Below are 25706 nucleotides of genomic sequence, written 5' to 3' on the forward strand. Positions count from 1 at the left end.
ATACATTAATCTTAATAAATTCTGTGAAGCATTATCATAATTAATATTTATCAAGCACCCAGTGAGGAATGTACAGCATACAGAAGACAGATAACTTGAATTTGTAGGATACAAGTCTAATATTTTTCTACCCCTGCAATGGCGTTTTAATCAAGGATTCCAGTAGACAGCCCAGAGAGCCTTTGCAGAATCCACACAGCTTCTGTGACTGACAAAAGTCCCTCATGTGCCCCATCTAAAATAATTTGAGAGGAGACTAGATATAACAGAAAAAGCCTGAGTGGCACGAAGATGTTCCTGGGTTTGAGATCAAGATCTAAATTTGGCTTTATGGTTTTGAGCAAGATATTTCACCACTCTGGGCTCCAGCTATTTTTACCTTTAAAACTAGAATTATAAAAATTACATGGTAGAATTGGTACATGGCAGGCATTAAATGTCATGGTTATTATTATTTTCAGTCAGTTAAAAATGATTTGTTTGAAATGTCATTGTGTTTCTAAGATCCAATGTTCTAGGAACTCATCCTAGGTCATCAGACTTACTTAAATATTTGCATGAAGAATTTCAGTTGCTCAGAGTCACAAAATTTCATATTGGCCATAAGAATTGTCAGCAGCTGCACAAAAACCAACTTCAAAGCCCTCTGCATTAATAGCACATAGTCTGGTTATGGGGTGATGTTTCTCTCACCCATAATAAATGACCTGCAGGGCAAAGAAGAGTAATCGTCCTTGCAGTCACTGGCTTTGTAAGGTGACTCACCTTTCTGCTTCAGAGATTTCTCTACCAATGCATATTTAGAGAAATGAGAACTGTAAAGAAGATGAAAGCACATCAAACATTTATCTCAAGAGTTTCATTTTCTAAGGAATAGCAGGTGTGTCACACAATTTCTCAGAGGGGCAAAGACCCCGAAGCCTCTCCTGGTACTCATGGAGATGGATGGCATAGTGTATGTAGCGTGGGATGGATAGCCAGGGATAAATTCTCCACTTGGAGACACTGGGTCCAAGCACTACAAGACTCACAAGTCTTCTCACAAGATTTAAAGTCTCAGAAACAATTAAATTGCTGTGAACAAAACAAAATAGAAAACTCCTATAGGAGACGGTATTAAAAATGGACATAAACTCAATTTGGACTACCTTTAAATCACACTGCTAAAAACTCACCAATGATGGCCTCTGAGTCATACTTCTCTATCTGTCCTCTATGCCTCCAACCCACCACTGGTACCTGCACTTCTACACACTCATAAAACCCAGAAGCCAGATTTAGCACCCTGCCACTGCTGCTACAGTTTATTTCTTTTTGCTATTAAACCAGGCCAGTACCCAAATATCTAAAAAGGATAATTAGTGTATATAAAAGTGTCTCAAGTGCAGCGTGCTTTGTAATTATTATTTAACCAAGAAAATATCCTTTCACAGAGATAGTCTTTCAAACATATTTTTACCTGGAGGTTTTCTTCAAATAATGATTTTTAATAGGTAGCATTCCCTGAACACTTAACCGCTTACCAGACACTACTCTAATTGCTTTCTATTTACTAATTTATTTAACCACCAGAATTTTATGAGGTTGGACTATCATTAGTCTATTGTTATCATTATTGCTGGTGCTGTTGTTATTGATGAAGAAACTGAGGCTAAGATGAAGTAACCCAGAGTTAAATAGCTAGTGAGTACTGAAACTAAGTTTTGAACCCAGTCTGTTTCTAGAAACTTCACTCCTAACATTACCCAACATATAACAAAACATAAAAGCAGAGAGGCTCTGGTAAATCCACTTATTCAACAAATATTTAGTACCTGCTGTGAGCCTCGCTGTATGGAAATCGTTAGAAGTAGGGCGATGTCCTTGTTTATATGAAGTAGGGCAATGTCCTTGTTTGTATTAAACTCGTTTTATAGTGGGAAGACAGACAATAAAACTAACCATACACAGGAGAAAGCAAATAGAGAGTAATGGTGATACTCAACTCTGGATTCCTATTCTACACCCCAGTGATCCCTAACATAACATAAGACCCCACGACTCACCAAGTTGTTCATTTCTCAAGTTTATGACTCAACTCCAATCAACATTCTGTCAGCTTTACCTTCAAAATATACTTCCAATTTGACTTCTATCAGTGCATCTCTAATACCATCCTAAGGCAAGCCACACCATCTCTTACCCAGGCTACTGCTCCAACGTCCTCTCATTCTTCCCTTGGAACAATTCTCAATCTGCATCTTCATTATTATTGTCCTGATTCAGTTGCACACCTATCAAACTCTATCAGTGCTAAGTCATCACTCTTCAAATCACTGAGGAGCCCCAGAGTTATTGTAAGAGGTCTCTGGAGGCATATGTGCACATGAAACTTAACGTAGTTTCCATAAGGGCAAGTACAGCTGCCACCAAGTGGGAATATGGGGGAAAAAATACATTTAGAATGGACTTCCACCTTGAAGAGTTAGGAACCACTGACTTAGACCTCTTGACCAATGGCCTTTGGCTCTTGTTTTGGCTACGCTTTTATACATTATACACTTTCTTCATTCCTGGCACTGTTTCTCTCAAGTATATAGATCTGAGCATGTCACTATCATGCTAAAACATAGATAACTTCCTATTGTCTAAGAGAAAATATCTTAACTCCTTAGTCTGTGGTTTGGGATCTCTTCTGCACCACTCTCTCATTCTTGCACCCTTGCACCTTCACTACTATACCTGTTTATTTGCTGTTCATTAGATATTAAAAACTATTCATGACTTCATGTTTTAGTTCATGTCTTATTCATGTTTTGGTTCTAAAATCTTTTTGTATTCTTTATCTTCTAGACAAAATATTTCAAGATGAAGCTCAATTGCCTTTTCTGTGGAGTTTTCCCATTCCTTCTATGCAGGATAAGTTAATCATTCTATCAGAAATGCTTCTATAGTCTTATGAAGTAGTAATTTTATCATAATTTTATTCCCTTGTTAGGATGACATAAGAGCAGGAACTTTAAACATCTTAAGTACCACCAGACCCTAGCATGTATTCTGGTTCATGGTATGCATGTCTGTATTTGGTATTTAAGTAATATCTTTATCCATTACTTAATTTCAAACTGATAAAATATGCAAACTGGGTGCCTTCAAGTATCATCTTATTAATTCTTGCTTACAAATTTTGAAAGCAAATATACCTGTATTTATTAGTCTTGATTCATAACCATACTTAATTAGGTTGGAGAGCCTACTATTTGAACTCCCTTTCTTTTTTTTTTTTTTTTTTTTTGTTATTTATTTTTTTATTGTTTTGGATGCTGGAGACAAACATCTTTATTAAAGATACCACCAAAATTTTGGCAAACATTTCAAAACATATTTGTAAACATAATGCTTCCCTTTTAAACTGGCAGCACTTTGAAAAACAATACGATAAGACAACACAACTTGAATCAACATTAGTTCAAAATCCTTATATTTTTGACCACATAACTTATGTTCCCACATGATAAAACAAATGATAGTTTAAATCAACGTCAACAGATAAACTCCATGAAATGAAAGTTTGTGCTGTTTGATGAATCACAGTATGTTATGGTTAAATATATCCACTCTTTTTTATATTCCTGGCACCCAGGATGAAAAAAAAAAAATCTTTAAATATACATTTCATGTAGGTAATAGCTTCTTTGCATATCTCTCTTCAAAAAATACTTTATAGCAGTATATAAATAGGTTACCTACACGTTTAATTTTATAATTTTGCCCCAAACTATAGATCTGTTTCATTTTCATAACATATCAATTTTGCCCAACATTAATAAAGTTGACAAACTGTTGAAATGGAAATGCTTTTGTCTTCCACGATAGAAGTAGCAATTTGATAGAAAAAAAAAACCTACAGTAACACTCATCAGTTGTTTCACCTGAGCGTTTGGCCTACTGAGAGTAGCAGCTTTTTTCCTTCACGCACGCTCACATCCACACCACCTCTGCACACATACAGGTCGAGCACACGCTTTCAGACGCTGGTAGGCCACAATGTGCTTCCCATTGCTCGAATCAAGTGGGAAGCAGTGTAGCTAATGATTAACCACACTAGGTACACAACTAGCAAACACCTTAAGGCAACCATTGCAATGGGGGGTTAATTTGCAGGGCAGATTTACTGTTCTAGATCAAGTCAGACTATATATACACATGTGTATATAGATCTATACACATACACACCTTTCTATTTCTTAACCCTCCAAAACAATGTTTTAAGTTTTTTTGTATTTTGTGCAAATTTCTAAATGTTCTACCATTTAAGGCAAAGAGTTCATATTAAGAAAGGTCAGAAAATAGGCTTATGTTTATCCAAAAGCATTTCACCTTGTACATTACTGTTTTTTTTAAACACACATAACTTTGAAGTGTGGACACTAGATCCCCAATATCTAAAAAAAATCATTTCTAATGACAAACACAGTTTTTTAAGGAAAAAAATTGATTTGAAGTACAGACACTGGATCCCCAATATCTACAAAAAAAATTATTTCTATTGACAAACACAAGTCTTAAGTAGGAAAAAAGGACCAGAAAAAAGCAGCTTCAAAAATGCAAGGAAACAAAGTAAAATGTGGCGGGGGGCGGGGGGGGAAGGTAACTCAAGTTTACTAATACTGAAACTTCCAACAGGCAAAGTTTCATTTTTTAGAATTTGAGAGCAATTCATTTGGAATTTTAAATAAATAAGCTTAAGTTTATTCACATCTTCTGGTCCAAGCAGAGCTCTAGTGCCATGACTCTGCTTGCTGTTGGTCAAATTCACCTATTAGTCTTTTGATGTGAGCCAGCTTGTTATGAAGATACTCGCATCTGTATTTTTCTTCATGGTAATTGGGACTAGACTGTTTTATCTTCTGATATTCTTGTAAGACTTCTTCATGAACACTCTGATACTCTTTTGAGCCTGGAGAAAGGCGCTTTCGCTGTGCATCCAGTTTGATAAATCTTCTAGCCACCGTCTCCATCCTGGCATGCAAGGCCCTATACTCATCGTACTCAGCATTGAAGTCATCCTTGTAATTCTGGCGTTGCTCATAGGAGACAATAGCAATATATTTTATCAAATAATCTGGGAGTTCAACTGTTGAAGAAGCTTCCGTGGAGGCAGTGCAATCCTCTTTAACTCCTTCATTGGAATCCAGACTGGAGTTGTTCAGCTTGGCAATTTCCTCTTCTCTTTTAAGGTCCTCTTCCTTTTCCTCAATCATCTCAATGTCGTGCTTTTTTATTTGGTCCTTTTCCTTGTGTCTTTTAGACTTCTTCTTGGACTTTTTGTGAGACGAATGGTTTTCTTCCATAAGCTTTGGACATTTTAGTAGAACTGAACCAGGTGGTAAGGTTTCCAGAGAAGTCCTAGAGGTATATTTGTCTTGCTGGTCCTCATAGATACTACCGTTTTGACTAAAACTGTCAACAGGTAGGTCTTGAGTCCCCCGGCCTTCTGGAGTGCTAGGGGAATTGGAGTGAGAATTTACAGTCTGAGGAGGATTGGAGACAGGCAGGTGGGTTGAAGGCAGCGGTGGAGGCGTGGGGATGGCAGCGGCTGCAGGGGGCAGCGGGGGGCCTGCAGCAGATTTTTCACTGGTGGGATTCAAATGACCATTTAATGTTGGCGGCACTCTATTTGTCAGGTGAGATATTCGAGCTTTTTTATTCATTAAAGGATCAATGAAATCTGAATCTAAAAGCCGTTTCTGAGGAGAAGATGCAGCATCTCTACTAGAACATACAGGAGATTCTGAACGGCTGGTGCTGGCAGCATTCTGAGATGGATTTAGTTTTCTCGAGAGCACTGACTCTAATGACCGTCTGTCTATTTCATTATATCCAGGCCAATCTCTTTGGAGCTCTTTAAAAACATAATCCTTTAAGGTGTATGAGAGGTCCTTAGGATTCAGATTGGCTACCTGTTGCAGAATTGCTCCGAGGGAGTTCTTGTCTTTCTGATTGACACCGTCTTTCTGCAGTCGAGCTAGCAGCTCAGGTTTCTTATAGGCCTTCAGTGCCAGTAAGTGAATCACCCTGTCCCGATATGGCCGCTGGGAAACACTGCTGCTGCTATGTGTCTTTCGAATGGTATTTGCAGGGTTCATGGGGGTTGATCTTTTCCTCTCAGGCACTGCATCTGAAACAGCTTGAGGTGCTTTCCGAATTTGCACTCTTTTCCCTACATATGGTCCACCAGGTTTGATAACTTTTGTGCTTCGGTTGCGGGATTCCTCCTCTGCCTGGGTCATTCTTTCTCGTGTCATCTGATACGAGTCATTTGTTGCACACACTGTAATTTTATCTTGTATAAATCCCAGGCAATTGAGCTGGGATGCTCCAGAGCTGGAGAAGGTTTGCTGGATGCAGTCAAAGCTGCCTTGAGGGTTGTCTTTACCCACATTTGACAAATAGAAGTTAAAGGTATGCACTTCGTTGGGGGGATCATTTTTAGGGATTTTGACAAGCCCTTGGAGCCCTTGGAACTGAATTGAAGGTCGAAAAGGAATTAAATTCTCGTGGCTCTGGTAGGTCTCGAGCGCGCGGATCGCCGTCTCGGTGAGCTTCACATGCAGTACGGTGGTGTTGTCCTGTCCCAGCCTCCCGCACGACAGCCCATAGCGCTGCTCCTCCCGCAGGCCCGCCGCCCCCCCTGCCGCCATCTTAAACTCCCCGGGGTGCCGCCGCCGACGCCGCTCGGGCTCTAGCCTCCACTGCGGCCGCGGCTGCTCGGGCTTCTGCAGCCGCCGCCACAGCTACGGCCATCCCGCTGCTGACGTACTGTCATATCTGAACTCCCTTTCTTAGGCTCACCTTTCTCCAAATTCAGTGACTACTTTATAGACGGAGACCTATTTTCAAAATCAGAAGTTTTATTGTGTTCCCCTTTGCAATGCAAATCCTTGCATGTCCCAAATAAAGTACAAACTCCTTTCCACGCTTTTCCAGATCCTTCCTTCCTGGCCCCTATTTATCTCTTCAGTCTTTCCACTCTCCACTATATCTACCCTAAACCCTTCAAATGCCACTTTATGCTTCAGACATGTCAAACTTGCTTTAGCTTCCCTTTTATCACATGCCTTTGTGAATATTGCTATTCTAGGTCTCTGTTTATGGCTCCTCCTCCTATCATCTCTCCAATTCCTTGACGTCTTTTAGGCCTATTTCTTGACTTAAAAAAATAACCAAAAAACTATCCCATTGTCTTTACTGACCAACTCTATACCTTCCCTTCCAGCAACACCCAGTAGCGGTCCTTGCTCTGTCTCCCATCGTACCGTGCTCTTGCCTCTATCATAGCATTTACCAGGGTTTAATTTTACTTCCTGTTTACTTGTCTGTATAGCTCTTCAGAATCTTTGAGTCCTTGAACTAGCTTATCCATCACAGTGTCTCCCTAACCTTGCCCAGTCTCCGGCCATAGTAGATATTAAGGAAATATTTGTTGCATGGATGAATTTGAATTATTGTTTAGACTTTGGACTCAGCCAAAATTTCAAAAGCAATGTGGGCTGAGAAAACCATAATTCAAAAAGAGTCATGTACCAAAATGTTTATTGCAGCTCTATTTACTATAGCCAGGACATGGAAGCAACCTAACTGTCCATCATCGGATGAATGGATAAAGAAGATGTGGCATATATATAAAATGGAATATTACTCAGCCATAAAAAGAAACGAAATTGTGTTATTTGTAGTGAGGTGGATGGACGTAGAGTCTGTCATACAGAGTGAAGTAAGTCAGAAAGAGAAAAACAAATACCGTATGCTAACATTATATATATGGAATCTAAGGGGAAAAAAAGGTCATCAAGAATCTAGGGGCAAGACGGGAATAAAGACACAGACCTACTAGAGAATGGACTTGAGGATATGGGGAGGGGGAAGGGTAAGCTGCGACAAAGTGAGAGAGTGGTATGGACATATACACTACCAAATGTAAAATAGATAGCTAGCGGGAAGCAGCCACATAGCACAGGGAGATCAGCTCGGTGCTTTGTGACCACCTAGAGGGGTGGGATAGGGAGGGTGGGAGGGAGGGAGACGCAAGAGGGAAGAGATATGGGAACATATGTATATGTATAACTGATTCACTTTGTTATAAAGCAGAAACTAACACACCATTGTAAATCAATTACACTCCAATAAAGATGTTAAAAAAAAAAAAGCAATGTGGGATCTTAGACAAAAATAAATAAAATCATCTCAAGCTGGTTTCAAAGTTTCTAAGTGAGTAACACTCTCAAGCCAAAGGTGATTCTGAGCCTTTGGCTGGGACAAAGGGGTTTTACCCATAGAAAAATGGATACCCATGGTGAATTAGACCTTAAGGAACAAATCTGGTTTGATAAGTCCTAATCATTTAAAACTGAAAACCTGCTTCCCCCCAGAAAAACTGAGCAGGTACGTGTTGGTTTCCTTAATAATATATAAAGGAGAGAAGACATATTTGCAAGGCAGGAAACAAAGATTGTATGTCTGAATTGGATATGTGACCTTGAACAATTCATTTCTCCTCTTCTGTCCTGTTTCAACCATAAAGTAAGGAAATAAATTCTGGATTTTTCTCCAGGATCCCTGATGACTGATTTCTGTTTAATGAGTCTAGAAGACAGCCCTTGTCCTCTGTTACCTACTATTGCAAAACCTCCTTATTGGTGTGCCATATTCTCTCTTGATACATCCTCTACACAACCAAAAAATTTTATTTCTGAAACGAAGAAAAATCATATCATCAATGGTTTATACATTTCAACCATTCCTTGATGTTCCAGCTCGAGCATGGACCCATGTCTAAATCAATCAAGTAATTCACCTCCTCCTCAGATTTGTGCATGACGGACCCATCAGCTTAAGGCTTGGGCCAGAACAATTAAAAAAGAGTGGTCTTCTTGCCATGGGTGTTGCCAGGCTGGTAGGATATCAGCCTCAAAGTGCAGCTGTGAACATGTGGTTAGAGCCAACCTGTAAAGACAGGTTATATAAAGGAGAGCAAGGCAGAGGTGGGATGAGGGTAAGACCTGTTCCTGATGCCCAGTTTGAGTCCTAGAGTCCAGCCAAGTGCTAGTGCTGCCTTGTGGTTTTCGATTGCTGTGAGTCGGTTTACTATCATTTCAACAGTCATATTAAATTTAGGTTTTCAGGTAAATCACAACATCTGTGTTTAACAATGGGGAAAATGTCACCTCTTTTAAGGTTGTTTTTAAAATAATGTATGAGAAATTTAATAGCATAATATGTTGACTTGCTAGAACATAAAATAAAATTGTACTGGTAGATGGAGAATGTTGGAAAATAAAATTGGAGAGGTGGGTTGGACCTTGACGTTAAAGGCCCTTGAAAGTCTAGTTAAAGAGGTATACAGACAAGTAAACAGGAAGTAAAATTAAACCCTGGTAAATGCTATGATAGGGGCAAGAGCAGGGTATGATGGGAGACAGATAAATGCCACCTTCTTTCCTCTCTTCCCTTCTACCTTCTCTCTCTCTCTCTCTCTCTCTCTCTCTCTCTCTCTCTCTCTCTCTCTCCCCCCCCATTCCTGGTTGTTCTACTATTCTTCCCATGGTAAGTAAAATTACTCTTTACATTATGAAATAAGTAAGTTCAATTTACAAGGCAAAATGCTTAGTTAAAGTGTAGACTGAAAAGCTAAATTATGTGAACAAGGAAAAGTCTCAAGCACTGGAGGCATGCTTGGTCTCTACATTCTTTGAATCCTATAGTCTATATTGCTTAATGCTCTTTTATGTTAACTATCACAGTATAACCCTATTAGGGAGGTCTCTATTATGCCTATTTTTAGATGACTAAACTACAGGAGTTTCCTTGCATTTTCCATCTTCTAGAGGTTGCCTGCATCCCTTGGGCTCCCAGTCCTGCATCACTCCTACCCCTGCTTCTGTAATGTCATCTCCATATCTGACTTGGACCTCTTATAAGGACTCTTGTAATTACATTGGGCCCATCCAGATAATGCAGAATAACCTCCCGAAGACCCTTAACATAATCACAACTGCAAAGTCCATTTTAGCATCTCAGGCAATGTATTTACAGCTTTCAGGGATTAGTATATGGACATCTTGTCAGGGAGGGTTGGGCATTATTCAACCTACTATACAAACCAATTCTTATAAAAATTAAAAGACACGCTGAAAAGTTACACAGATGGTTACTATGAAGGTGAATGTCAACTCCAGCCAGGACTGTCTAATTCCAAAGTGTGTGCTCTCATCTATTATGTCTATGATACGGAGATACCATTTCATGGCACCCTTTATGATCTACAAAAATGTATCAAATAGTGTGGATTTGCACTATTGTCAGTCTCAAGAACTGTTTGGTCCTGCCTGAAGCCTTTTTCTCAGCCATAAGCTGTAGAAAAGTGGATCTGTTGCTTGGAAAAGTGCATCTGTGTGCTTCTTCTGGTCAGTTGCTAGACCTTCATGTCCTTATGATTTACAATGCATACAAATCCTGGCACCCAGTTAGTTTTCTGTTGGCAAAATGACTTCACTACATACATCATTCTTATCTTAAATGTTTGTGAAATTCAGTCAGTCAACAAGCATTTATCAAGTGCCTAAAAAAGCATTTCACATAAATCAATGTGCTATAAGTCAATTAAGATAATCACTCAAACGTCACTAATAAAAGTGGCATTCCTCAAAGGAAAGTTTTCCAGAAACATGTGCAGATTGTGAAAACACACACAAAAAAACATGACCACATGGCCAAATTATTTTTAGTGATCTGAAGCCTTAGAAGATGCCTAAATGCCTCTACATCTTTGTCTCTGTCTCTCTTTCTCTCTTTCTCTCTCTCGCCCCTTAGCTACCTACCTATCCCTCTAATACACACATACACACACACTCAGGGCACATATGCGTCTAAGTAAAATATTGTAAGTGAATCAAGACGTTCATTTTTTAGATGTAACACCCAATGCAGTGATATGACCACAATAAGTAATTCATCAAAAAAAAAAAAATTGCAGGGCTTCCCTGGTGGCGCAGTGGTTGAGAGTCCGCCTGCCGATGGAGGGGACGCGGGTTCGTGCCCCGGTCCGGGAAGATCCCACATGCCGCGGAGCGGCTGGGCCCGTGAGCCATGGTCGCTGAGCCTGCGCGTCCGGAGCCTGTTGCTCCGCAACGGGAGAGGCCACAACAGTGAGAGGCCCGCATACCGCAAAAAAAAAAAAAAAAAAAAAAAAAAAAAATTGCAGAACTAGGGGATACTATAAGTTGGACCCTAAAGCGCAAAAATGCACTGTACCATTGACGTCCTCTTAGTCAGACAGAGACCAGAATGCTGAATTATATGCCGTTCCCTGGATATATAGTACTCATATTTAAGGGCTCTTTAAAATGGTATTCTATCTGATTGGAATGTTCTTTCCAACCTCTTTACCTAGTTAACTCATATCAACATCTCAAGTGTCACCTTCTCCAAGGTACCTCTCATTTCTCTACAATGAATTAGATGTCCTATTTACATACTCTCATAGTACTCAGTACTTGCCCCTGTGGTGACACAGATTATCATTCAAATTAGCTGGTTTCTTTGTTTTTGTTTTTAAAAATACTTTTCTTTATTTTTTATTTTATTTAAGACAGGTTTTTTTTAGAGCGGTTTTAGTTTCACAGCAAAATTGAGAAAAAGCAAAGATAGCCGTTATACCCTCTACCCACACACTGCACAGACTCTCACATTATCTACATCCCCCACCAGAGTGGAATATTTACTTTACCACTGATGAACCTACACTGACACATCATAATCACTCAAAGTCCACAGTTTACATTAGGGTTCACTCTTGCTTGAACATTCTATGGTTTGGAAAAATGTATTCATCATATGGTATCAGACAGAGTATTTTCATTCCGCTAAAAATCCTCTGTGCTCTTCCTATGCACCCTGCCCCTGCCCCATCCCTGGCAACCACTGATCTTTTTACTGTCTCCATAGTTTTGCCTTTTCCACAATGTTATATATTGAAATCATATAGTATGTATTCTTTCAACATTGACTTTTTTCACTTAGTAATGTGCATTTAAGGTTTCTCCATGTCTTTTCATGGCTTGATAGCTCATTTTATCTTAGCAGTAAATAATATTCCATTGCCCAGGTATACCACAGTTTTGTTATTCTTTCACCTAACAAAGGACACCTAGGTTACTGCCAAGTTTATCAAATTAGCTGGCTATTGCTCTGTGTTGTCTACTGTACCATGACTCCATGAAGACCAGACTGTATCTCATCTACTGGTTTGCAGTCCCCAGCCTACAGCCTGGCTCATAGTAGAAAGAAAATGTTATGGGAGCTAGAAGATGAAAAATCTAATATTGTGTAGAGACATTTTTTAAAAGTTTTCTGCAGTGTTGGCACCCTCAATGCAGCTACTCAGAACCATATTCCCACTTTCCCTAGTTGATGAAACCCCTTCACTGTCACTGAGATTAGTTCAAAAGGCAGGAATCAATTTTTCCCTTAAATGGAAGCATATAGATTGTATGTATAATTCTTCATGGATTGTAATGAAAACATCGATTAAGTAAGGACCATAGCCCAGTAAGAAATTAAGCTTCTCCAATCAGCAAGACAAGACTCTACTGTACGTGGACAGTATCACTGGCAGAGGCATGCCAGCCCCCACTCCTTAGGGATTTGGGAGCCAAGGGAATACTACTGAAATAGACTGCATCTGTTCCAGTTCTGGGTGGCCAAACTCATTTCTCATAAGATTCTCTATCCTTGATTAAATAAATTGAGAATTTAATCTACCACTCTGCATTGTGGGGTGTGTATGTGTGTGTATTTGGTCTGCCTGCTAAACTTGAAATTACACAGGAAGTCAGGAAAAGCTTTATAAAGGAAACAACATTTGGAAAAAGGAACTTTATAGAAGGCTAGAATTTTGTCCTGTGCAGGAGTAGTTATAAGAGCCTTTGAGGTAGAGGTAAAATGTACAAAAATACAGTGGTGTTCAGGAAAAAAGAGAAAAAAGGATGGCTGGGACATAAAACTGGACTGGTAGGTAAAGAATGCTGGAAGATAAGGTTGGAGAGGTGTATTGGGCCTTGACATTGAATGCCCTTGAAAGCCAAGTTAAAGAGTAAATGATAGTAAGAAATGACATAAAATGATTATTTTTTGACAACAGGATATTTAGTTAGTAAATTAATTAATATTTAAAAGCCATTTAGGGTTAAGGCCGTTTTGCTGATTGTTCAAGCCTCTTTAGTTTAACTACTCTCCACTGTTCATCTTCCCCAGAATGCCGCCCTTGCTATTTTCTGATGCTGACCTATGCATAAGAAATTTCACAATAATGTGACATCATTCAGGGCCAGGCATGAAACAATTCCAAATTCTCACTCATTACGTATTCTTTCCATTTCAAGTTTCTGAAATGTATCATACTTTATAGCATTAGAGTTAGTTTTGTTTATGTATTTTTCCTACTACAATATGAACCCATGAAGCCTAGAAGACGTCTGACTTCTAACAATAGCCACAATAAAAACAGTAATAATAATCACTAATAAGTACACAATGCTTACTGTGTGATAGGAACATCTTTAAGCACAGTACAAGGATTCATTCATTCAGTACTTGGAGATGACGAAAATGTAACATAGAGATGCACAGGTTATATACTTTGTATAAGCCAGAATTATCAACCGGAAATTCTAGATCCAGGGTCCTTGCTTTTAATCATAGGCAATACTGTTCCTTTACCAAATCCAAGGATGCTGTTTTGCACATACTATAACTAAAACAATAATAATAATAAAATTCTCTATTTACCCAGAGTCTTACCCTCAAAAATATTACTGATTAATTTATTAAATCAACAGATACTTATTAAGGTCCATTATATTCCAAGTACTTTCTGTTCAAGTACTTTCTGTTCAATAGTAAACCAGAGTCTCTACCCTCATAGACCTTACAGCCATGAGACATTATATAGCTACAACATTTCACTTACAAGTAAACTTTTACTCATTTACAGTAGGTATCAACATCTAAATTATGCTTTCAGTCATAATTTTTAATGACAAATGTCAACCTGAAACAGTGCTGATTATTTTAGTGAATCCATATATATTTTTGGACTTTTAATTGATATGTGACATTATCAAGAAAACAAATTTTAGTAAGAGTTGTGTGCTTGGGAAATGCTAACAAACTACTTTAGACAAATGATTTTCTTGTTCATCAGGGTTTATATATCAGAAAGAATATCCAAGCCAGTTAGAAATTCTTACATTGCAAGAGGGAGTCATTTCAGACTTGAGAGTAAGACTTTGATACAACCATTCTTCACATCTGAATTCATCATGTTATAATTGTTTGGGAAATAGATGCTTACTTATAAAAGTTAGACATACTCTTTCATCCATATGAAGTATTTGAATCATATGTGTCAGTTTCTCATGTTTCGAGTTCAGTACCACAAATAAACCATTATTTTTGTCCTGATTTAACACATAGATTTATATATTCCTTATGAATGCTTTATTGTGGTGTTAAATAAAATATGAAAATACCAGTACTAAATATGGTTGTCCTTTTGAGAGGTGAGAAGTGAAGGAATCAAAACCCAAGGCTGCTTCTTTGGACCCATTAAATGGCTGTTCAACTTCACCAACACGGCTAGTTAATGACTAGTTCTTCCCAGACTAAATTTCAAGAGACCCTTTATAGCATTTTTCTGCAGTCTCCTATACTATGATTCCCTCTAATATAACTGCCAATTAGATAGTTCCTAGTTAAGATGACGAATTCATGTGGCACATTTTCAAGAAAGATGCATCAACACATATCATATATTTTATTTAAATACATTAATATTAAAATATACTAAACAACCAAACATATCACCAGATACCCTAAACTTCTACTTTATGGATAGCATTTTCACATCAAAATACTCTACTCTGTAAATAATAATGTGGTCTCTCACTTTGCAACTCCTATATTTTATATTTATTGATTTAATTTATTTGCATTCTCCTTTTATTCATTCTAATTTTTCTAGGTTTTCATGGGCCACTTTTAAAAATTCATAATGCTTTTATTTCAGCATGTTCTCAACTGATACATATAATGTGGGTTGTAATTCCACATTTTCATATTTGCCTGTGGTCATATCAGACAGCACTGTCTCACTTACAAAATAAATATGTAAAAGAGAAATGTTATGGGAGCAAATCAACTATTATAAAATGATAACGAGCAGGTTAGGTGGTATAGAATAAGCAGTATTATATTTTGACTCCTATAATAATATTTCCTCTTATATCCTCAAAAGAGATGATTAAAAATGTATTGTTAAGCTGTCTGTCCAAAAGAAAAATACCATATATAGATGTTATATAAATTCCAATTTCTAAATCATAAATAAAATTATATGTAATTGTATTTCCAATGACTCTCACAAGATATCTTACATTATTCAATGAAGTAATAGAGAGATGCAAACACCAACAATTCCCAGTTGAAAAACCCACCTGATTTATTATACACTTAAGTCAAGAATAAAATTCTTCCTGTTGTACTGCTTCTCAGCTAAGTTACTTAGATACATAAGGAGTGTAGATCCACAGACCATCTGAATTATTTACCAAGAAAGAAACTAGATTTACCCCGGTTCATCATAAAACCTGTGGCTTCACAATTATTGTTATTTCAACTTGAACGCTATATGAGTAACAACAGAAAATACCATCTGTCATTAAAATTATTAAATTAACTCTCAAAAAATACTCAGTTTGAAATTGAACCCCAGATAAAATTAGCAAGTTCTTGTAAACTTGATTATTAAATGTGCACGCTACAATATCTGAAAACCTAACATTTTCTGACAAGAGTTTATTACTTTGATGCATAAAAGAAACAATACTTCATCCCATTCATATTCTAGAGCAAAAATGGATCATTCATTTCCATATTTCTAAGCCATATATGAGAAGAATTTCAGAGACATTCCATATTTTTCACTCAGTGCTAAAAAGTTTAAAAAATATAAAATCCATGCAAATTACATTGTTTATAGAAATTAACAATCCACAGTTCCTCTCAAGTTAGTTTCCCTATTTTTCTTCTTTCCCGTTATTCATATGAACCCTTATTTTCCTTTAAAATATAATTTGTGTCATGATGACACAAACATTAAATGTTCTATAAATCATTAATTCAATTATTTTTGCCACTTTTCAGACTGAACTCTTTTACATTTCATATTATTCAGTGAGGGATGAAAAAACAAACAATAAAAAAAGTATTTCTGTAGATACCTTATCTGCACATCTACAGGAAGAGAACAGAATATTCCAATCCCCATAAATCATGGCTCTTGGTTTAAAGCTTTGAGGGTCAGGGTACCAGAATATCTATTTCTATTTAAAAAAAATGCATCATATTAAGAAACGTGATGTCACTTACCAGTCAGTTTACATCTTAGCACCCAACTCCAAACAAAATCGACACTGAAAGAATAAAAACATAATTAAAATATGAAAGTAAACATATAAAAACTGAGTATTCCATAGTAAACTTAGAAGTCATATTGTTAGAGCTACATTAACACAACTACATGTTAAACGCATTTTTTTAGACAAAATACATTTCAATGACAATAATGACCATTGATAGACAAATCTGTACAAACTGATCTCAAAAGTTTACGGCAAAGAAGTAAATTCAGGAAATTTTTTAAAGGCATCAACTAGGATTACAATGCATTAAGGATACAAATAGTTCCAGTGAGAGTCTATGCCCACTTAGATGTTGTCTAACCACGTATAATAAAAATAGAGATTGTCATATTTATTGTAGCCTTTTTCATAACATGGGGATTGACAGACTTCTTCTGTAAAGAGACAATAAATATTTTAGGCTTTATAAGCCTGCAGTCTCTTCTTCAACTACTCAACTCTATGTATGTAAATGAATAGGTATGGCTGTGTTCCAATTAAACTTTATTGACAAAATCACGCAGCTGACAAAAATTTGGTTCCAGGACATGGTTTACTAACTCCTGGCAAAAAAAAAAAAGAAAAACAACCCACTGAGAGTTCCCACTCAGAAATATCAATACTCACATGTGGCAGACAATGAAATATGGAGAATCATGGGGACTGAATAATTAGAGCCCTTAGCTTCAGAGTAAACTATGTGATGTAAAATGACCCTATAAAAACCTGTGGAGTTCTCAGCCCCAGAATGATGATATATGAGACTCAGAGTAATTGTTTTGAATGTTTACAGTAAATATCAAAAACATATTGTTCATACAAGGTAGATATCTAAGAATGTGATAGTAAATAGAAAATATTATATTTTTAAAAGAAGGAAGACAATTGATTTTTATTTATGCTTTAAAAATTATGCTAAGTAATAACAAGATTCCTGGGACCTAGAGATCAAGGAGGTCAAATACTAAATGAGAAGGAATAACAGATTGAAATCAGCCAGAGAGATTCATCAGGCTGGCTTTACAATCCTTGGGAGATGCACTGAAAAGATGAGTCTGGAAAGTGTTCTAGAGAAGGGTCTGATGTCAGTCTGGAAGGCTGCAGTGATAGGCTCCCTGTGACAGTATAATTACTTGATCCTTAGTTATCCAGTATGTGATACTGTTAAAAGCAAGAGGACAGACTGAATTGTCAACACACTCAGCTATTCAGTGAAATATTAATTTTACTCTTTTTGGCAACATGGGATGAACTCAAAACTGGCAAACAGATTATATGAGAGAAACAATTCTATTTGTGACAGAAAAGGGGTTAGTAAAAAGAAATCTTGCCATTATTTCACAGTTACAACTATTCTTTATTCATTTTTGAATTTTTGAAAGTGGTTCTGTATACCTCAAAGTATATTTCAATATTTAGTGAACACCCACCCACCCACTTACACTCCAAATGAGTATTTTCCATTCTGCATGGCTCGCTTGTCCTAGTAACTTTACCTCTATACTCAAAGAATGGCTCTACTTATGAGAGCAGAGAAGTATTGAGACGGCATCTTGAACAAACATAAATAATGGATTTCTTGTTGTCTTCATTCATATGGCTCCCAGGTATGGGCTAAATGTGTCCCCTCAAGATTCTTATATTGGAGTCCTAACCTAGTTCCCCAGCATGTGACTATGTTTGGAGATAGGGACTTTACAGAAGTAATTAAGTTTAAATGAAGCCATTAGAGTTGCCCCTCATCCATTACGACTGGTGTCCTTATAAGAAAAAGGAACTCAGAGACAGACATGAGCACATGTGTCCTTATAAGAAAAAGGAACTCAGAGACAGACATGAGCACACACAGAAGAAAGACTATGTGAAGACACAGGGAAAAGACAGCTACCTACAAGCCAAGGTGCAAGGCCTCAGAAGAGATCAACTCTGTCAACACCTCGATCTCAGACTGCTCACCCCAGGACAGAGAAAATAAATGTCTGTTGTTTAAGACAACAGGTCTGTGGTACTTTGTTATGGCAGCCGTAGCTAAGCTAAACTAATACACTTCCTCTCTCCCATGCCCAACTGTAATGCCAATCAAGCAATGGCAGCAGCAAAACAGACTTTCCCTGCTGCCTTAAACCTAGCTAAAAGCCAACTTACCCCACCCGCTTCCTCCAGCAGCTACAGTGACTGCTTGCAATTAGAGAAGTGATGGTGTTACACGCTTGGCCTGAAGGAAGAATAACTGGCTGCTGGTGGAAGGGGCAAGGAAGAAGGCTCATTGTTAACGGCAGTTCTCCATTTTAAGAGAAGCTATAAATGAATCTTGAATATGTAGTTGGAATCCACATGGTCAGAAATAACACTGTCCCTCCTTTGGTAAACTCCCAGTTCTTGGCTAAACTCCAGAGGCCAGATGCTGGAATTCCAATTACCATGAAACTGTCAAAATGAAAGTTGTTTCATGAGACCTTGACAGTCTGCTTATCATTTCAGAGAAAATTGGGGCTCTTAATTAATTTGCTCAAAGTCACAAAGGTAGTGATTTGTAGATCCCACATTCATTACAAAAATCACATTGGTCTTTTTCCAAACTTTATATACTATGGAAACCCTGCCTCTGTGAGCAGTTCATTCATTGGTTCAACAAACGTTTACCAAGTTATGTTACAGACACACTTCTTACTATTTAGGATACAATAGTAAACAGCACAGTCTAAGAACTTACCTCCTTGAGTTTATATTCTAACAATGGGTGATGGGCAGTAGATAATATGTCTTTACATTACATGATTTGTTATAAGATTAAAAGTGTTAGCAGAAAGGAAAAAGTATAGTAGAATAAAGGTATTGGGGGGTTGTAGGGTAGAAATTGACATGAAGTAAGGGAGGAGGGAGTTTTCAGTCTTAAATTGGGGGTCAAGGAAGGCTCATTGACATTTCAGCAAACAACTGAAAGAGATGAGGGAGGTAAATAGATGGCTATTTCCATAAAGATTGACTCCAGGAGAGAATTCCAGTACAAAAGCCAGGCCTTAGGCTTTAGGACTGGAACCTACCTGACTTTTTTGAGAAATGGCAAAGTGACCAGTGTGACTGGAGTAGAATCAATGAAAGGGGAAATGGTAGGAGATGGAGCCAAATCAGGAAAGGGGTGGAGAGATCTTGTTAGGGAGAGCCTTGCAGTCCATTGGAAAGAGATTGAATTTTTTTTTTTTTTTTTTGCGGTACGTGGGCCTCTCACTGCTGTGGCCTCTCCCATTGCGGAGCATAGACTCCGGACGCGCAGGCTCAGCGGCCATGGCTCACGGGCCCAGCAACTCCGCGGCATGTGGGATCTTCCCGGACTGGGGCACGAACCCGTGTCCCCTGCATCGGCAGGCGGACTCTCAACCACTGTGCCACCAGGGAAGCCCTGAATTTTTCTATAAGTATGATGGGGAGCTGTAGCAGGGGTTTGTCTAAAAATTAATCCTTATTAAAAGGTTCACCTTGGCTGCTCTCTTGAATATTAGATCCAGGTTTTAGGCAAGGTGTAAGCAGGGAAATGAGTAAAGTTACTGCAGTCATCCTGATGAAAGATGGTGCTGGCTTGGACCATGGTAACAGTGATGGAAATAGTGAGAAATGATTATTAATTTGAAAGATATTATAAATTTGAGAATAAATGACACATCAGATATGGGTTTTGAGAGAAAGAGGGGAGAGAAATCAGTTATTTTAGTATAAGAGCTCGTTCCGTTAAGGTTTCTTTTGTATATAAAAGATGCTGTATGGTGTGGTAGAGCATCAGTTCTGAAGGAAGAAAAGTCTGGGGATGATTTCTGGTTCTATTATATACTAGGCATCCCCCGTTTCCACAAAACAGTGCTGTAGTTAAGAGCTCAGGTCTGAAGTCTTGTGACCTTTCCTGTGAATTCTAGCTCTTCCATTTACTAACTTTAAGCAACTGACTTCGACCCTCTAACCCCCACTGTATAATTGGGATAATAAACATATTTATCAGAGAAGGACAGAGAAAGAGGCGGAGGAGGGAAAAGAGAGAATGTATTACATCTGCTAAGGCGTGTGAAGCAGTTATCAGCTCAGCGCCAAACATACGGCAGGTGTGGTAAATTGAATCAATTACTCCATTCCTCCCCCAACCCTATAGCCACATTCCTTGCTCTGTTAACTTTGCAGTTACTTCTTCTAAAGAGGAAGATTATACTTTCCCACTCCTGAGTTCAGGTTGAACCCTGTAACTTACTTTGGCTGTAGAAAAAGGTAGAGATGACAGCATGATGATTCCAAGCCTAGTCCGTAAGAGGCTTCAGGTATTTCTGCTTTTATTTATCTTTTTGGAGGGGGGTACGCGGGCTTCTCACTGTTATGGCCTCTCCCGTTGCGGAGCACAGGCTCCGGATGCGCAGGCTCAGTGGCCATGGTTCACGGGCCCAGCCGCTCGGCGGCATGTGGGATCTTCCTGGACCGGGGCACGAACCCGTGTCCCCTGCATCGGTAGGCAGACTCTCAACCACTGCGCCACCAGGGAAGCCCCGTATTTCTGCTTTTGCCTTGTCTCCATCCTAGCCCTGGATTGCCCAGAGGATGAGCTATGTGGGCAGAGCCACTTCCGTTGACCCTTTACCTGCGGCTGGAAGCAGAATTGCCCAGCCAAGCTCAGAGGAACCGCAACCAACCCAAAGACACGTAAGTGAGAATAGTTCATGTTTTCAGTCACTGAATTTGAGGATGTTCCCTTGCATAGCAATAGCTCAGTGATGTGGCAGGCATTAAATAATCGCAGCCTATTTCCTTGGGATTTTGGTTAGAACAAAATTTAAAACAAATAACACTTCCCAACACCCCCCCCCCAAAAAAAACCTATCTGTCTATTGAATCACATCTTTTTGCTTTATCGTTTTTGAATAATTTAGTGCTGAGAGCAGATTGGAAGTTAAGACACAGGTCAAATTCTTCAACACAAAATATCAAATTTTACATTAAGCCTCTGGAGAGTCACTTAACTTCCCCCTCTTTAAGTTACAGAGTACCTTGGAGAGATTGATAAGTGCTAGAAAGCTTTATATGGGATCAGAAGCCAAAGACAATGAGTTTGAGCAATATCCTTGACTATGTCAGAACACTCTTTCTTATTCATTGTAAATCCAATGGGGAAATGAGCTGCTTTAAGCTAATTCTTTCCAAATAAAATATGCCTTAAAAATAAAACATTCTATGCTGGGGAGGGTATATTGCTGTCACTGAGGATATTACTATATTTTAAATAAATTTTAAGTGATATGAATAGATTGTGTCTATCTTCATTATTTGTGGATTCTGTATTTAAAAATTTATGTACTAGCTAAAATATATCAGGAACCCCAAAAATCTATACTTATGGCACTTTTGCAGTCATTTGATATGCACAGAGTGGCAGAAAGTTGGGGTCACCTGGCGCGCCTATTTCCAGGTGAGATCAAACAAGGCAATGCTCTGCTTTCTTGTTTGAGCTCATACTGAAAACAAGTGTGTTCTCTCCGTGGTCTATTTAGTGCCACATTCTTCTCATGTTTGTGCTTTGTATTGGTGATGTCACTGTTTAAAATGGCCCCCAGTGCCACTGTGCTGTCAAGCGTTCTAAGCTCCAGAAGGCTGTGATGTGCCTTATGGAGAAAATACAGGAGTTAGACAAGTTTTGTTCAGCACTGAGTTATAGTGCTGTTGACTGTGAGTTCAAGGTTAAGGAATCAACGATATATAATCAATAAGATATCTTCACACAGCAAAGAAGGTTATATACTGATCATCCAAAAAAAAAAAAAATGTGGGCTTCCCTGGTGGCGCAGAGGTTGAGAGTCTGCCTGCCGATGCAGGGGACACGGGTTTGTGCCCCAGTCCGGGAGGATCCCACATGCCGCGGAGCGGCTGGGCCCATGAGCCGTGGCCGCTGAGCCTGCGTGTCCGGAGCCTGTGCTCCACAGCGGGAGAGGCCACAACAGTGAGAGGCCCGCGTACCGCAAAAAAACAAAAAACAAACAAACAAAAAAACAAAAAAATATGACCAGAGGTTCACAGGAGCCTAACCCTATGTTTCTCCTAGGAGTAATAGTTTAGTTTTTGCTAGTTTAATATTTGTGGTAACTTTATAGAATATAAAAACTGCTGATAGTGAGAATGGGCTATATGTATACATGTATTTTGTACTTCTATACACGTATCTATATATTTCTCTGTATATATGATATGTCTCCCTTAGAATAGCATTTTAACTATATCCCCCAATAGCTCCAGTCACCAAACAATTCTGTACAGAATTTCTCTAAGGAATGCCAAGGACCTTTCGTGAAAAGATGATGATGAATAATATTCCTAACTGTATTAGTCATTCAGATCTTCATCTTTTTATACTTCTTGGGTTATTACATTTAAATGAGTAAGATTGTTACCATGAGATTCAGTAGGAGAAGAAAAACGTGAATAAGTGCCCCAAACTTCGTCGGAAAGCAGCATTTTGAAAAGAATATTTCTAACAGTAAAACATCTCATTAAAATGAAGATTTCATGAAAAGTACTAGGGGCAACTGTTTAGCCCCAAAATAACCATTTCTCACTGAATCCCCCTTTCTTTTACAGTATCCTCTATCTATCTCATTATTGTACCTAAACTCCATCGCAGTGATCATTCTACCTTTCTCTTGCCTGTGACCTCTCCTCAGCCTGTAGCCCAGTGTCTGCCACACAGCAGGTTCTCAATGCAGGTAGTAAACTATGATTATGGAATATTCAATTGTCATCACACTACACAGGGGCCTCCTACACCTTTTATATGCATGTATATGCATAATTTGTAATATTTAAAGTGTAATATTTACCTCTGCATAAACGATCCCAAAGTCACATATCTTACCTCACACTCCCTAGGAATTTCTTTAAAATTGCCAACCATCACCTCAGTCTAAGCCAAGACTAGTTGTAGGAGGAGGTCACAGGGAGGACATTGACCCATGAGCTGGACCCAGGCAGTCAGAGGCTCCTCACTCCCTCCTGTATTCTTGGAATATGTGTTCCGCCCATTGTTCACATAGCCAGGGAGGCATTTCAAGGACACAGCATTGAGAGAGTAAGGTGCTGTTGAAACCATCTGGACTGAATACATAAGTGAACCCTGTTAAGGCCTCCATATAAACTTGTAAGAGTCTGGCAGGTGCAGAGATCTAGTCCTCTTGGGGCTGCCTAGGATAAGCCTTGTATGTAAGTTCCCTTGCTTATTAAAACCGCCACCTGACAATCTGGAATGTTCTGCCTCTTTGGCCTCTCGATGCCCTCTGTATGTAGGGATCAGTTTGCAAACCAACACCGGTATAGCGGAAAGCACTTGATATTTGGTTAAAAAGGGGTTTACATTCTGGCTCTATCACTTAATGGTTGTGGAACATCCAAAAAGCTACACAACTTTTCTGATCTTCAACTTCTTTATATGTAAAATGGGTGGCAGAATCAGACCCATCAGACCACTTACGGGATAGCTGTGAGGATTGTGCGAGATCTTACAGGAGAACATGTCTAGTATAGAGTGTCCATTCACACATGTTAGTTTTCTTTCCTCCAAGATCTTACATGCATATCTTCAAATAGTTTAATGATAAATTTGCTTCTCATAGAGATGATCCTTGTCGTTGTTTTAATTTTCAGAAATGTAGGAATATGGTTGCAGCTGGAGGGCTGTGAATTATTTTTAAAAAGCCTCAAATTATTGCCTATTGCTATAGGCAATAATTTTAATGTTAATTAACTCCATCTGGAAGGAAAAGAAGGTGTGGAAGTTGATGGCTTAAGTACAGAAAGCAAGGACTGTTTACCAAACTCTCCCTAAATTAATTTGGCTGAGCTTGTGGTTCAATTGCTTTCAAGCCACTTTTCTATAAATTCCTTATACCAAATGCTGAAATTGGAAAAAGAAGTAGACCAAGCATATTTTAATGAAATGCAACAAATCAGACTGAAAGGTTACCTAAAAATAAAAATTACATTTTAAAAATGAAAAAAATGCAATAGTTCGTTTTGCTTCAATAGCAGATGGAACTTGAACAAAAATCTAAAGCATTTCCCACATGTTATTCACAAATCACCTGAATCAAAGCAGAATGACTGCATGAGAAAAGGCAGAATCCTGGGCTCTCTGTCAAACCTTAGTGCATCAGATATGCCTGTGAGGAGGAGGGATCTGCATTTAACAACTGCTCAGCTAATTTCTTTTTTATATTGGAGTATAGCCAATTAACAATGTTGTGACAGTTTCAGGTGCACAGCAAAGTGACTCAGCCATACATATACATGTATCCATTCTCTCCCAAACTCCCCTCCCATCCAGGCCGCCACATAACATTGAGCAGAGTTCCCTGTGCAGTAGGTCCTTGTTGTTATCCATTTTATTTTATTAAAAAAATTTTTTTTTGATGTGGACCATTTTTAAAGTCTTTATTGAATTTGTTACAATATTGCTTCTGTTTTATGTTTTGGCTTTCTGGCCGTGAGGCATGTGGGATCTTAGCTCCCCGACCAGGGATGGAACCCACACTCCCTGCACTGGCAGGCAAAGTCCTAACCACTGGACCGCCAGGGAAGTCCCTCCATTTTAAATACAGCAGTGTGTGCATGTCAATCCCTAACTCCCTAACTATCCCTTCCCCCCACCCTTCCCCTGATAACCATAAGTTCATCGTTCTCAGCTGATTTTTATTCTCACTACAACTTAAGATAATTGTCCTAAGGACAGAGAAATACCAAATCATACAATAGTGATACAGGGTCCTAGAAAGATGACAAATTAGGACAATGGTTGTCTCAGAAGGTAAAAGATAACAGAGAAGCTTGGAAAATATTATTAAGAATCTGGACACCAAAATCAAATCTGTACCATTTAAGAACATTCTGATATATCGGTGGTGTTCATTTGATTTCTTTACTTTCTGTCATTACCTAAATTCTCAATAGAAAGCCCAGATTCCTTAAGCTTCTTTTCAAGACCTTCCATGATCTGATCTGATTGTCCATTCCACTTCAAAGTGTGGAACATCACAGCAACATCAACTCACCCAGACTTAGAGAATCAGACATTCTGGGGGTGGAGCCCAGCAACCTGTGTTTTAGCAAGACCTCCAGGTGATTCTGATGCACATAAGTTTGAAGATTACTGTGCATCCTTCATGATTCACCATGATTCACCAGACTTTAGTC

General features: G+C 38.5%; 1 protein-coding gene and 1 long non-coding RNA gene across 2 annotated transcripts in view; both read right to left on the reverse strand.

The window, feature by feature from the left end:
- Window positions 1-25706, reverse strand: part of LOC137231336 (uncharacterized) — a 1125320-nt gene that overhangs the window by 714483 nt on the left and 385131 nt on the right. The window contains exon 2 of the long non-coding RNA XR_010946462.1: window positions 16468-16511. This is a non-coding gene — a long non-coding RNA (uncharacterized lncRNA). The remainder of the gene's footprint in view (window positions 1-16467; window positions 16512-25706) is intronic.
- LOC137230674 (RNA polymerase II elongation factor ELL2) lies at window positions 3444-6804 on the reverse strand. Its single transcript, XM_067750503.1, has one exon. The coding sequence runs from the start codon at window positions 6681-6683 to the stop codon at window positions 4761-4763; it is 1923 nt and encodes a 640-aa protein (XP_067606604.1). The 5' UTR covers window positions 6684-6804; the 3' UTR covers window positions 3444-4760.

The sequence above is a fragment of the Pseudorca crassidens genome, chromosome 9 (genome assembly GCF_039906515.1).
Source record: "Pseudorca crassidens isolate mPseCra1 chromosome 9, mPseCra1.hap1, whole genome shotgun sequence".
Classification (NCBI taxonomy): Eukaryota; Metazoa; Chordata; class Mammalia; order Artiodactyla; family Delphinidae; genus Pseudorca; species Pseudorca crassidens.